The 15,307-nt window shown below is 42.5% G+C and overlaps 1 protein-coding gene across 1 annotated transcript in view; it reads left to right on the top strand.

Moving 5' to 3' along the window:
• The window catches only part of col27a1b (collagen, type XXVII, alpha 1b), a 592,171-nt gene that overhangs the window by 198,337 nt on the left and 378,527 nt on the right, over window positions 1–15,307 (top strand). The window contains exons 8-9 of the mRNA XM_068012172.1: window positions 4,214–4,258; window positions 9,506–9,559. Of these exons, the coding sequence (XP_067868273.1) occupies window positions 4,214–4,258; window positions 9,506–9,559 (99 nt within the window). The remainder of the gene's footprint in view (window positions 1–4,213; window positions 4,259–9,505; window positions 9,560–15,307) is intronic.

The following is a 15,307-nucleotide window of genomic DNA, read 5'->3' as shown; positions in this document are numbered from 1 at the left end:
AATAATGCGATCTGTTATTTTCTAAACATGTACGGGATGATCATTTCAGAGGGAGTTTATGTATGGGATGTAAAGAAGAAAATGTGGCTGAGTCACTGAATTTCAATGACACAAGGTGAACTAGTAGGAGTGAGCAATGAGAGAGGGGAATTTCTCGACAAAAATATTATTGATCACGAATCTTTACTGAGGCTTAGAAAAATTAAAGTGTATTAATTATTGAGATAAAATCTATGAGTCGGAATAAAATGACTTGAAATTGAAGACCTTGCAAAGGTATTGGGCAGATAGTACCTTTGTGATGCATTCAGTCTGTATAAATGGAATGTGTCCTGCAGGTTTCCTGCAAATATTGACACACTTCATTCTAACTTCTGCAGGAAAATGTCCAAAGGAAGGCAGTGGCATGATTGCAGATGTGCTTTATTAGTATATAGCAACAGAAGATAAGTGCCAGTGAGTCAGAGAAAAATATAGAAATCTGAAATAAAAACAGAAAATGCTGGAAATAGTCAGCAGGTCAGGCAGCATCTGTGAAGAGTTAATGTCTCAGGTCGATGATCTCTTGTCAGAACTTCTCCAGCGTCCACAGCATTTTGCCTTTGTATAAAATTCTTTAGAGTTTAGTTTAGAGATACAGCACTGAAACAGGCCCATCGGCCCACCGAGTCTGTGCCGACCATCAACCACCCATTGATACTTTCTTTTTCTTTTGGGCCTCCTTATCTCGAGAGACAATGGGTAAGCGCCTGGAGGTGGTCAGTGGTTTGTGAAGCAGCGCCTGGAGTGGCAATAAAGGCCAATTCTGGAGTGACAGGCTCTTCCACAGGTGCTGCAGAGAAATTTGTTTGTCGGGGCTGTTGCACAGTTGGCTCTCCCCTTGTGCCTCTGTCTTTTTTCCTGCCAACTACTAAGTCTCTTCGACTCGCCACAATTTAGCCCTGTCTTTATGGCTGCCCGCCAGCTCTGGCGAATGCTGGCAACTGACTCCCACGACTTGTGAGCAATGTCACACGATTTCATGTCGCGTTTGCAGACGTCTTTATAGCGGAGACATGGACGGCCGGTGGGTCTGATACCAGTGGCGAGCTCACTGTACAATGTGTCTTTGGGGATCCTGCCATCTTCCATGCGGCTCACATGGCCAACCCATTGATACTAATCCTACACTAATTCCATATTCCTACCACATCCCCACCTGTCCCTATATTTTTCCCTACCACCTATTTCTAATTTCTAATGGCCAATTTACCTATCAACCTGCAAAGTCTTTGGCATGTGGGAGGAAACCGGAGCACCCGGAGGAAACCCACGCAGACACAGGGAGAACTTGCAAACTCCACACAGGCAGTACCCAGAATTGAACCCAGGTTGCTGGAGCTGTGAGGCTGCGGTGCTAACCACTGCGCCACTGATGGCTTTAAAAGCCCCAGGAATCCTCAGTGAACTCCTCAGATTCAAGGGACCCCCAAGTTTAAAGCCGAGGGTGTGGAGCTGCAGGGTCTAACTTTAACTCTGTGTAAGTGAATGGGTTTTGAGTGAGTTAACATCTCACTCATTGTAGCAATTTGATTGAAACTCTTTGTAACTTCCCCAGTGATGCTCGGTAGAAATAGACCATGCAGATCAGAAGTTCCTAGCATTTCTCAGTCACTGCTGAATTAGCAAGCAGCATTGAGCTTAGCAGCCTAGAGAGGAGAAAAGGAAATCAGCCAGCCTTCCGACAACTAATCGCCGTTCACTGACCCATGCTGGAAAATGGGGGCTGAATTTTCCCAGCCCTTTTGGAGATGAGCTTGGAGGTGGGAGGGTCGGAGATGCGACCCCGATGTCTTCCCGCCATCATTGCATATTGCCAGTGGCGGAAAGCTCAGCGGGGTGGCCGCCCAAATCAGCCACTTAAGGCCCCATTGAGGACCACTTCCCATCCGTGCCAGCATTTTTCCCACGTCGGGAGGGCCTGCTGTCAGGTACGGAGACCACCAGTTTTTTAAAAAAATTCTTTCATGGGATGTGGGCATCGTTGACAAGGCCAGCATTTGCTGTCCATCCCTAGTTACTCTTTGAACTGAGTATCTTGCTAGACCATTTCGGAGGGCAGTTAAGAGTCAACCACATTGTGTTGGTCTGGAGTCACATGTTGGCCAGACCGGGTAAGGATGGCAGATTTCCTTCCCTAAAGGACATTAGTAAACCTGATGGGTTTCTATAACAATCAATGATGGTCCATAGCACCAGTATTGAGACTAGCTTTCAATTCCAGATTATATTTGTTAATTAGTTGAAATTCCACCAGCTGTCATGGTGGGATTTGAACCCATGTCTCCAGGGAATTACCCTGGGCCTCTGGATTACTGGTCTAGTGGCATTACCACTATGCAACCACATCCCCTGTAAATGTTGGTGGGTTACCTGGGTGGGGAAGTGGGGGGCTGTTCCCTTGATGGGCGTTCCATGGTCCATGGAGCACCCCCCGACAGTAATGGCTGTCCCTGCACTTAAGTCGCCACCATTGCAATAGCAACCCCCCCCCGCCCCCCCCCGCCCACCCACACACGCAACCCCACCCAGAACGCTGGGGTCTGCTTGCCTGGGCTCAACTTCCTCCAACACTTACATGTCTTCAAGGGCGCTTTGACATTGAAGAGGCTGCTCCCCTACCCCCGTGCTGCAGCCTCAGCAGTGGCCACCACCAGCAGTGGTGCTGTTGAACTGCCAGCCTTCTGATTGGGCTGCAGCTCTGGAGGGGGTGGCTGCAGGCCGCGGTCTTCTATTGGACAGCGGCCTGGTGGCATTCTGTTAATTGGCTGTTGTCGGCAAATTGCCGCCCCATGATCCCACTGCCCGCTAGGGTGTGGTTGGCTCCTGCTTTCTCGTCTGGCAGTGGGACTTCTTTGAGGCTGACAAATTTCTGCCCTGTGTGGGTAGGGTTTTTAGATGAAGATTGGATTTGACTCTGCAGCAATGCCATCCACGATTTAGGAAGTTGGGAGGTATCTGAGGACCTGCTGCATACTGTGGACCATCAGGAGAAGAGGGTGAAAATTAGAAAAACAAATTACATTTTAAAAGTTTTTTGTACGTCTGAATTAATTTCAGAACTTTGGTTTGATTTTCATTGAGTCCACAGTGTCAAGTAATCAGAGAAAGTGAAGATCACCGAAAGAAAGCGATTATCCATTGTGTAGGAATGCCGTGTGCTTAAAATTTCAAATATACCTTGCTGCATTAGTTCACCATATGTATTTGAGAATGACCAGTGAAGCCATGTGAATGCTTTGAATCCTTGGTTGTGTGAATTGAGCTGAGCTAAGACACTGAACAACTGTTTTATGTCACAAAAATCCCTTGGTATTTTCTCCTTTGTAAGTAGCATATTCATGATTCCCTATTCATCCTCTCCCAGCTTCTCCCCCTGCTGAATCCAGTTTTTCAGGATGAGATATGCTGCCAGCTGTCCTGTGCCAAGTCCTGTTTTATACACGTCAACTTAGACACTAGTCAGCCATCGAGGCATTCCCATGTAGCTTGATCCTGCCTTCACCCAACATCCACCCTTCCATACACTCTCCCTTTTTTAGTAGGTATCACTGTACCAGTACCAAGAATCCTAACTGGTTTTTGTCCCTTCCTCGTCCAACAATACGGAGGGCTATTGAAGTATCCCGACTCAATCAGGAAAGGATCTTTAGGTCTTCCTGATCCACATGGCTCATTACTTTTGGGATCTTTGGCAAGGTTTTTGTGCACAGATCAAACTGAGAAGATGAAGGTTATAAATCAAACCAGTCCCACATACCCTGCACTGCACACCAAGGATAAGATGCTTGGTCCTCTTACCAGTAAGGTGTGATCAAGAAAACAAATAATGAGTTCCATTTCCTACACGATTTAGGAGCGTCATGTCAAGAAACAGTATTTGGCAACAAGCTGATATAAGCCACATCATTTCACATTTGGCACTATAAAAATGGCACGGTTAGTTTTTGACTCTTTCTATTCCTCCCCCAACAAGAATCTAGTTCACTGAACATATTTTTCATGAAGATGTATCATGGTCTTCTCCAGTATTTGCCCATTTTGCTGAGTTGTGCTTTTCTACTCTTTTGTCTATTTGCTTTTACGCATGTGTTTCAGTTTTCAATTATACAAATGTTTGTTTTTCTCATTCTTTTTCAAACTGAATAATGAATTTTATTTTTCTTTTATTTAGGGACTAAAAGGTTACCCTGGACCACCTGGCCATCCTGGAGAACCCGTGAGTATTCACTTCCCTTCATACTCACAGATGTAGTTTGAATAATCTAAAGAGAGCGTACGCAGATTTCATTGTGAAATTCCATTCAGTGCAAAGAAAACCCTCAATTGTCATCTCCCACATTAGCTGTTTCACCTTCTATGTCCTGCATTAATCTTCACCAGTGAACATTGATTTTTCTTGATTTATTCAAGGAATTTCCTGCAAAATTCAATTTGATTTTTTTTGTTTATTAAATCAACATATCTAAGACATACTTAGGCTCCATTAAACTACTGACAATTGAAAATTATACCTGTGAATTTTTGCTAACTACCAAACCACAGTAAACCTTGCTGTCACTTTATTGGAAAGAAGGTTTTTAAAAACAGCCCCCATGTGGATTTGAGGCACAGGGGACCACGAATGAATGGATGAGTGTGCTGTAAATGCAGAGCATGTTGGACAATGTAGCGCTCAAATAAATTTGCACTTCCAAGAATTTCTGGCATGACTTTGCCGAGATAAGCAGATCCAGCTGCTATAGATCTGTATAAGATTTTTTTTTTGAAAAATCTGTTTATTACAGGTATTGAGCTGCAATAGAAATATTCGGAAGAATAAAAATAATGGGCAACTTCCTTGCAAAACGCTTTTAATTTTGCAACAAGGACATTAAGCATCTTCCCCTAAAAATGAAAAGACGGTTCAGTGTCACGTAATTTTACAACAATAAGATTTTGCTGGATATGCTTTTGAACCATCAGGTGTCAAGGCACTTTATGTAGTACATGCACTTAACTGTTTCTTATTCTGTTGGTCAGAGCACTCAGTGCTTTTAATGTGGATCACATACGTTATCAGGGTATTTTTTCCTTGTGTAATGGGGGTGGAGAACAGAAAATTACAACTAAAGTGAAAATGTAAAAGTGACTACATTTTGCTCGAGCTGAAAGATAAAATTCACCATTCCAACTTCTTCCACGTCGAGGCCTTGCGCTGTGCATTTCAGAAACCTCCAACCTGATTGGTTTCCCTGTTTATTCCGATCCCAGCCTTCCTTGCAGAGGACAACGTGCCATTTCCATCTCACTCTTCCACCAACTTGCAGACCAAAATATCATCATCATTAAACAGACAAGGGATTGTCTGACTAACCGCAGGTGTCATTCACTGTCCTGCCACAGCAGTTTTTGGGTCATTGTATTATGTAGTGTGAGAGTGAGCCATTCACACCCCACCATGCGCTCTTCGATCTGTGCTAAGTTAGCTGATTTCAGCTGAGCTTGTGGTACTTGCTCTGCAATTGACTGCCACGTCCTTGGGCTGGAAAGGAGAATAGTTAACGAGGTTCCCACTTACCCAGCTATTCAGTGACCTTTGCTGAAAACGTGCGTGCATGAATGTGGGATGAAGATGTGCAGATTCTCGGCTGGCATCGCCCATAGCTTTAAAGGCTGCCATTTCTCACTGTCTAGACTTGTACGTAAAGCATTCAACTTGGGTGAGCTATTGGAGACTTGCTGGCACTTTTGGAACCATTCCTCAACACATGTGCCAGCCAGGGTTTTCAACAACGGCATCCCCAGCCATTGAATGTTGAATGGGCAGGAAAATCACAGCGTAGTGAGTACTGAAGAGAAAAACCCCAAGCATTGTCTTTAGGAATATTGGGGAGAAATAAATCCGCATTACCAGCCACAGAGAACTTGAAACATGATGGCACATAAACAGTAACCTGCAGTTATGTAGCATTTTTAATATTAACAAAAGAATCAAGGAGCTTCAGAAATGTGAGGAGAAAAAATTGAGGGCAAGCCAAAGAACTGGGAATACAATGGGTTTTGCAGACTGTTGTAGTGGAAGAAAGAGAACTGGGGGAAAAACAGACTTGCAACCATTGGATGTTTCAACGTGCTTTACGGCCAATGACCTACTTTTTGAAGTGTAGTCACTGTAGTAATGTAGAAAACGCGGCAGCCAATTTGTGCACAGCAAGCTCCCACAAATAGCAATGTGATAATGGCCATATAATCTGTATTTGTGATATTGATTGAAGGATAAATTTTAGTTAGGACACCAGGGAGAACTGCCCTGCTCTTCAAGATAGTGTCACAGGATCTTTAACATCCACTTGAAAGGGCAGGGGACTCAGTTTATTGTCTTAGTTGAAAGGCAGCACCTCCAGTTGTGCAGCACTCGCTCACTACTGCACCAAATCATTAGACTTGATGTATGTTCTCGGGTTTTAGAATGGGATGTGAACCTGGAACTCTCTGGACTCAGAGGCAAGAATATTACTGACTGAACACAGCTAACATTGGGAGCTGGTGAAGTACGGGGGTTTGGAGAGGAATTCCAGAAAGTGGAATCTAGGCAGCCTAAGGCACAACCACCAGGGGTGGGGTGAAGGGAGAGGGGATTAATAAGAATCTGGAGGTAGGAATGGAGAATGTGGGAGTAGGTGTTATAGGGGTGGTGGCATTTACAGAAGTGGGGAGGGTGGAGTCCAAGAATGAAGATGGTTTGAATTAAATTTGAGATGTTGGAGACTGAGTGACAATGTAGGTCAGCAAGGACAAGGGTGACGGATGGACAGGATTTGGTGCAGGATAGGATACGGACAGCAGAGTTTTGAATGAGCTAGAGTATCGTCATCTGGGAGAGCATTGCTGTATGGTGATGGAAAGGTTATGGGTTTGAAAGCTTGGTTTGGAATTGAACAGAAAGCCAAGGTTATGAACAGTCTGGTTCAGTCTGAAATAGAGGTCAGGAAAGGAATTGCAATTGGTGGCAATGGTAGGGAGTTTGTGGTGGGGAGCATGGGCAATGGCTTCATTCTCCCAATCTTAAGCTGGAGTAACTGCTTGATCATCCAGGACTGGTGTGGACAATGTGTCTGACAGCACAGACAGTGGAGGGTCAATCAAGATAAAGTTACACTAATTCCATGAAGGAATTGTCAAAACCTACAGAAGACTGCAAAAATGAAAATAAACAATGGTTTGGGAGCTGAATGGAGAATCTCAGATATATTTGTGATTTGAGAGAGGAAATCAAGATGCAAAATGCAATGGATTCCAGCAAGAGGAATAAGAAACAAAGAAAACTGGCAGAATGAGAGAGAAAGACAAAATACATTCAAATGTTGTACAGTTTCTAAAGATTGCTTTTACTCTGTGCTATATTGTTCCCATCTTAGTGGTTTACCCTATGTACATCTTGGATCAAAGCATTTGATTGGTGACAGAGGGTGGCTCAGTTGGTAGAGCTCTCAGCTCTTTAGTCAGAAGCTTGTGGTTTCAAGTTCTGCCCCAGAGACTTGAGCATAAAAAAATCCAGGATGACAGTACAGTACTGAGAGGGTGCTGCACTGTCCGAGGTGCTGTCTCTTTGGATGCAACATTAAACTGAGGCCCTGTCTGCCCTCACAGATGGATGTAAGAGATCCCATTGCACAATTTCAAAGGACAATATTTATCCCTCAATCAACATCACAAAAACAGATTATCTGGTCATTATCACATTGCTGTGCCCACATTGGCTGCCATGTGTGCTATAATACAACAGTGACAGGACTTCATTGGCTGTAAAGCACTTTGGGATGTCCTGTGTTGTAAAAGGCACTATATAAATGCAGGTCATTCTTTTTTTATTTCCATAATTGTGTTGGTTGTATCTCACTGGTGTCTACCCAAGAAAATACACTGGATAAACAACAGCGAAATACTCAAAGACATTGTAAGTTGGTCAGTAAGAATCTGAGAAAGGTAACTTTCTGAATTGCCACTATGAGAGAAAAACCCCTTTGGTCACTTTGTGTTGCTAAATTCCTACAAGACTTGGGAAGAGCTATTTTGCTTTTGGACTTTGCTGATGCATTCTAGTTGACACTCAGATTGGCATCAGCTTGTTTCCAGATGTCTGACTCTGTGCTTTGCAGAGTTCATTCCAGTGTCCCAGCTAACCTTTCCTGGAAGCCTATTTTAATTTTAAGTTTCACTGTTTCTGCAGAAGCTTATTACAGGAACCTTCTGATAGATGCCGGAGCTGCCTTCTTATTGCTCCAAACAGTGGTTGAAACAGAAGCATTTCAATATTTCAATTATATTCAACATGCCTGTATCAATTTAAGACATCTGGATACAGTGAGGTCATGTCAGTCACCAGTAATAATATCTTGTTAGTGTTTCTCTTGCCAGGCCTAGAGCCTAATGGTGAAGAAACCATTTTCATTGGCTTGACTCAATAATAATCGAGGCAGAATCCAGTCTCTACTGAGATTTAGTTCTTTGCTGAGGTGATTCAGTAACTGGGAGCACATACTAAAGCACAGCAAGCCCAAAAGCCATGAAACTTCTGGTGGAGATGTTAGCGGATGAATGTGTAATGTATTTGTATGGTGTTTCTCTGCCCTCTATTTTAGCGGATGAGTTAACCCATTTAAATAGGTTAATGACTGGATTAAATGGCTTACAAAGGAATATTATGCAACTCGGTTCAGCCTTTGTGGGTTAATACAACCAATGGTAATTTTAAAGCTAACCTTTATGGAAATGGATTCCATGCCAGGCATATTCTGAATTCCATATTTACTGTAATAGCCATTACAGGTTTAACCATGAGTTGAATCCATGGCAAATCTATTCTAGATTATAAACCAAAGCATCAACAAAGGGCAAGGGTGCACCTAATCTGAAACATTTAATCTGGTCAATTTAGGACTGATATAGTTCAGCTCAATTCATTGGTATTGCAGAAGACCCCCCACTCCCACTACACCCCCAGGATGGTTTGAAAAAAACCAAATATAGATCAAAATTGTGTCAGTGTACATTTAAAATAAAATTCCAGATGACTTGGACTAACCTGAGCTTGCTCAGTTAAGAGTAGTTCCATGCTATGGAATCATGCTCCAGGGATTGAACTGAAACATGAATTCCTTGGAACAAGGGACGTCCTAGACTTTAGTGCCAGGTTTTTACACTGAATCATGCTGTACTTGGCAGGCAACCTCTTTAATTGTGTGCATGCGTGAATACTATATAAGCAACACATCTGGAGAATAGTTTCCAAAGACATATGCTAGAGTGTGCTTGATGCTGTAATCCCAACTGAGATATCTTTCTACTTTTTCATAATAGAATGGAAGTTACTGTTGAAAAAACATTCAAAAGGTTTTAAATTCTGAACATTTGATCGTTGGAGACACAGAAGAGTCTAAAAGGAGTGACATTATCAGTAACATTGTCCATCTCTTTCCATCAGGGGGAGCGTGGACCAGATGGAAGTCGAGGTGCCAAAGGTTATCCTGGCAGGCAGGTGCAGTAAATCTTCTCGTGCCGTGCAGTTTAATACAGAGAAAATGTTCATATGTTTGCAAAGCACGTTTCACTGAGATTCTAGTGAAAGAACCAGAAAGACACATTAATGCGAGGTGATTGAGCCTGAATGAACTAACGAGAGAGCAAGTTGAAACAGGTGCATTGACTGTCATGTGAAAAAGAGTTGATCAGAATTCCTACCCTCAAATTTCCTGCATTGTTGTAACGCCAACGTGGGTGAATTATCATGTTGTCAGATCCTTAGCAAAATATGGTGTGAAGGTAGTATAGAATTTGAACAAACTGCTATACAGTTGTATTGTGAGTACAATAGCGGAATTGGGTATGCATTTTTTTAATGGTAACTATATTTATTAATCAGGCACCTGTATTTTTGCTGTCCCGGGTTCTGGCTTCACATTATTCCACTAGCACAGATTTTGTTTTAAATATCTATAATTGGCACTGGATCAAGATCCAGGAACTCCCTACTTTCACCACACGGACTTCAGAAAGGTTCAAGAAGAAGGCCCACCATTCTCTAAGGCAGCAAGGGACAGGCAATAAATGCCAGCCTCGCCAGCAATGCCCACATCCCAAGAATGAATATAGAAATAAATCATCACAGTCTATCCATTACCAGCAGTAAGACCATTTACCGCACCATCAATTGTGTTATGCAGACAGCAACAGTCCATAAGTCAATGTAGTTGCAAAGCAAACTGAAGCAAACAATAATGATTATAGCAAGCTTCATGTGCAAGGTCTTTCATCTGTAACTCACAAGGGTATTCCATTATTTGAATGGATTAGCTGCTGCACTGGATGTCATTTAAAACTGGCAGCTTTACATGTAGAGGTTCAAAAGCAGAACGGAACATGGAAAGTAGTGGATTTTTTCCAGGCTTTTTAGAGATTGGATAGATTAGTTTAGTCTACTCTATGCATATATAATCTAACAGTATAAAAATAAATGTTTCATTCAATTGACAAGAGGTAAAATAAGTCCTGGTAAAAATTCAGTGCTCAAACTGAGATATCGATTATGCATTTTTATCTAGTCTAACAATTGTTTATGATGTATCACCCATATCTCTCTTCACCAAATAACATATTAGCCCAGGATTTCTGTTTGCACATGACATTCCTCTGCCTTCTCTTTTAAGATAGAGGAATAAGGAATCTTATACAAATGCAGTCAGTAATCTCTGGATTCTAGAAGCTGAAACATATTAAAATTTCTGATCAAGCTAATGGGTGATACAGCCATTGAGAACGTTGTGTTCAATTAATACTGATTCACTGTTCAAATTCATTAAGAGCCATTCTGTCCCTGGAAAAAATCAGAAGCAAATCACTTTCTTGTGAAACACTGATTTTTTTTTTTGGCTGAAATGTTAATCATACTTCAGAACTGGAAAATCCACTAATCCTATCCCAGTTCTGCTTTTTATTTTGCTTCCTTGTAGACAGGGATTGCATAGCATCTATCCGGCTATCTCCATTCCGTGGCTTAACTATAGAATCAAATAAATCAAGTGAATTCAGAAGAGCACCAAAGAGCTACATGAAATTTATGGGTGAGCTCTTTGGGACCACACTTTTTATCCATTCGAAGATGGGTTCATATTAGATTACAAAAATCGAGTAGATACTGTGCCATCTGGAATTTAAGCACCACAAACTAACGGGAAATAGTTAATTTGCATTGTGAATTTTGCGTAAATTTACTTTTATCTGCACATATAAACTGGCAAATAACTTGTAAATATATCATGCGCAGTATCTGTTGAATCTTTTCCATCGTTGGTTTTCAGTTTGCAGTCATTCCTTGTGCTTCTGTCTCCAGTCTCATCTGGTTTGGGATTTTCCGCTGCTGTTGCTATCCTGCGGCTTTATGCCTCTTTACTATAATGGGTGGAAAATCGCTGGCTGGCAAGCAGAGAAGCATAAAGCGCAGCCCCTGATGTTTTCATAGTTTGTGAATTGCTCTGTTAATAACTGTGAAATACCCACTATGTTCTGGAGCCCTTGAAACAACAGATGTATCTTGAACAGTATTAAAGTATGTTGAAAGTGAAATACTTTTATGCTCAACCATACTTTCTAAAAACAGTTTATCAACAGAAAATCTTCGGAAGGACCGCTCCATAGAAATGTTGATGCTTGACACTCAATAGAAACAGATTTTTGCTTTGGTTAATTGCATGTTTGGCAATCCTTAAACAACCATAAATGTGCACAGGGATACAATTGGAGTGTAACTAGACTTGCTTCCTGGTGCTGAGCAAGCCCAAGACCATGCTAACATGTGATGCAATGGATTGCTAGGAGCTGAATGGGAAGAATCTTGAGGCTCAGTGACAGGTTGGTGAGGCAGCTTAGCTAGTTGGTCGTTAACATTATCCTCGAGAACTATGAGCTTGCCTCGTTCGATTATTGAGTTATTGAGTTTGCCATGGAGGGCATGGTTGCTTCCAAGTTTCCATCATCATACCTGACATCTTGCGGCCACTTCCTTCCCTCAAAGACCATAGTCACTGAAGCAGATGGAAAGCAAATGCCCTTTTCTGACGGTAGATGTGAAGGTTTCCATAGTTAACATAAACAAAGCACTCTGATTCTAATCTGCTTCATTAAATCATCAGGAAGCCTAACAGTTATACAGAGTCCTTTGGAATGCAATTATTTTGATGGGTGATTTATTTCCATAACTATGACATATGAAATAGTAAACATTTTACACTGAAAGAACCATTTTGTTTTCATTTCACGCACTGAACTTGTAATTCAGTTTCATTTAGCAAAAGCCAAACCTCCGATATGCTAAAACAAATGGTTCTTTCCAATGATGCTGTGTACGTTTTGTAGTGTTTTGCTTGATTGCATTTCGAAGCTGACCAATATAATAATTGCATTTGTTTCAGACACTCTTGGCTGCAAGGTTTGCAGCAAGGTTGCTGGCTGTACAATAAAATAAAACAGGTATAGCTCCACAAAACTGGAATGCAGGCAAGAAAAATGGATTCTTCTCACTTTTGGTGTGAGCTCGACATTAACTTAGTGGTGCCGTCCATTGTTAGTCACATCCAGTAGCTTAGTGTTAGTGCTGTCAAAAGCTGGATGCTACATATGAAATCTAGGCTCTTAATACATGGTGTTGTGGTAAGGAATTCATTGTTGCAGATACATGTACGTATGCATGCTTGAACATTTGTGGGAACGGGAACTTCTTGTTACACCTGTCTCAAATTAAGCAAATGGAAGAAAGCGGGAAAGAAAAAATATTATTTGATCCATCAATCCAACTCCTCCCATCCGCCATGTACAAGGCCCAGTCAAGCCATTTAGCCCAGCCATTTAGTTTCCTGAGGGAATGTTCTGTGTGACCACTTCCTAGTTCTCCAAATGTAATCAAGCAAAACGCTAGCATTTTCCTTCGTGCCCACCTTAGACAGTATATTGTCCTCTCTCTTCCCATCACCAACTCCGGGGGAACCATTATTTCCTGAGGCGTATTCAATCATTTCGTGGGTCAGCCATTTAAGAACGGAGATAAGGAGAAATTTCTTCACTCAAAGGGTTGTGAATCTTTGGAATTCTCTACCCCAGAGAGATGTGGATGCTCAGTTGTTGAGTGTATTCAAGACAAAGATCAATAGATTTTTGGGCACTGAGGGAATTGAGGGATATGGAGATAGTGCGGGAAGGTGGAGATGAGGTGGATGATCAACCATGATCCTGTTGAATGACAGAGCAGGCTTGAAGGGCCAAATGGGCTACTCCAGTTCCTATTTCTTACGTTGTTACGTTCTTATGTTCAATCGATATCTATTCCCATAAACTACATTCCCATTCTTAGCCAGGCTTTCAAGCAGCTGATGCACTCAATGTTAACTATATTTGCTCGGAGCTTGTTCCATTTATTCAGTCACTGAGGAAGAAAATATTTTTAATCTCTATTCTCGAGTCTAGTTAACTTTAGACCCGTTTCATCTATTTCTTTACTCATATCGTAAGTCAAATAGCTTACTTACCTCTATTATTATTTGAAAGACCGGATCATGTGTCCTCTCAATTGTCTTTTCTCCAAGAAAAATAAGTTAATTTTTCTGATTCTCCTCTCAAGTCCCGAAATCCAGATTTTTATCTTGTTGCTCTTCTCTGAATCGGCCTCAGTGCATCAGTCTGCTGTCTAAGGTGCTGAACAAGGTACAGAATGACCCAAATTGTTTACTAATATATCAATAAATTTACAGAGGAACATAAGAATACAAGAGGTAGGAGCAGGAGTAGACCATTCGGCCCCTCAAGCCTGCTCCACCATTCAATTTGATCATGGATGATCTTGGGCTTCAACAACTCCACTTTCCCGGCCGCTCCCCAGATCCTTTGACTCCTTGAGGGACCAAACATCTGTCTCTCAGCCGTAAGCATACTCAACAATGGAGCAACCACAGCCCTCTTCTTCTTCTTTGGCCTCCCTGTCTCGAGAGACAATGGGTAAGCGCCTGGAGGTGGTCAGTGGTTTGTGAAGCAGAGCCTGGAGTGGCTATAAAGGCCAATTCTAGAGTGACAGACTCTTCCACAGGTGCTGCAGGTAAAATTGGTTGTTGGGGCTGTTACACAGTTGGCTCTCTCCTTGCGCTTCTGTCTTTTTTCCTGCCAACTGCTAAGTCTCTTCGACTCGCCACGCTTTAGCCCCGCCTTTATGGCTGCCCGCCAGCTCTGGCGATCACTGGCAACTGACTCCCACGACTTGTGATCAATGTCACAGGACTTCATGTTGCATTTGCAGACGTCTTTAAAGCGGAGACATGGACGGCTGGTGGGTCTGATACCAGTGACGAGCTCGCTGTACAATGTGTCCTTGGGGATCCTGCCATCTTCCATGCGGCTCACATGGCCAAGCCATCTCAGCGCCACTGGCTCAGTAGGGTGTATATGCTGGGGATGTTGGCTGCCTCAAGGACTTCTGTGTTGGAGATACGGTCCTGCCACCTGATGCCAAGGATTCTCCGGAGGCAGCGAAGATGGAATGAATTGAGACGTCGCTCTTGGCTGTCATACGTTGTCCAGGCCTCGCTGCCATAGAGCAAGGTACTGAGGACACAGGCTTGATACATTCGGACTTTTGTGTTCTGTGTCAGTGCACCATTTTCCCACACTCTCTTGGCCAGTCTGGACATAGCAGTGGAAGCCTTTCCCATGCTCTTGTTGATTTTTGCATCGAGAGACAGGTTACTGGTGATAGTTGAGCCTAGATAGGTGAACTCTCTGGGATAGACAATTCCAACTATTCGCAACCCTTTGAGTGAAGTAATTTCTCCTCATCTCAGTCCTAAATGATCGACCCCTTATCCTGAAACAGTGCCCCTGCGTTCTAGATTCCCCAGCCAGGGGAAACAACCTCTCAGTGTTTACCCTGTCAAGCCCCTTCAGAGTCTTGCATGTTCCAATGAGATCACACTTCATTCTTCTAAACTCCAGAGAGTATATGCCTAATTTAATCAGCCTTTCATCATAGGATAACCCTCTCATCCCATGGACCAATCCTAGTGAATCTTTGCTGTACCACCTCCAATGCAAGTATATCCTTCGTTAAATAGGGAGACCAAAACTGCACACAGTATTCCAGGTATGGTCTCACCAAAACCCTGTACAATTGTAGCAAGACTTCTTTATTCCTCCAATCCCCTTGCAATAATGGTCAACATGCATTTTGCCTTCCTAATTGCTTGCTGTA

This window comes from Heterodontus francisci, chromosome 32 (genome assembly GCF_036365525.1).
Source record: "Heterodontus francisci isolate sHetFra1 chromosome 32, sHetFra1.hap1, whole genome shotgun sequence".
Lineage (NCBI taxonomy): Eukaryota > Metazoa > Chordata > Chondrichthyes > Heterodontiformes > Heterodontidae > Heterodontus > Heterodontus francisci.
The sequence above is the reverse complement of the archived record's forward strand: the minus strand, read 5'-3'. Positions and strand labels throughout refer to the sequence as shown.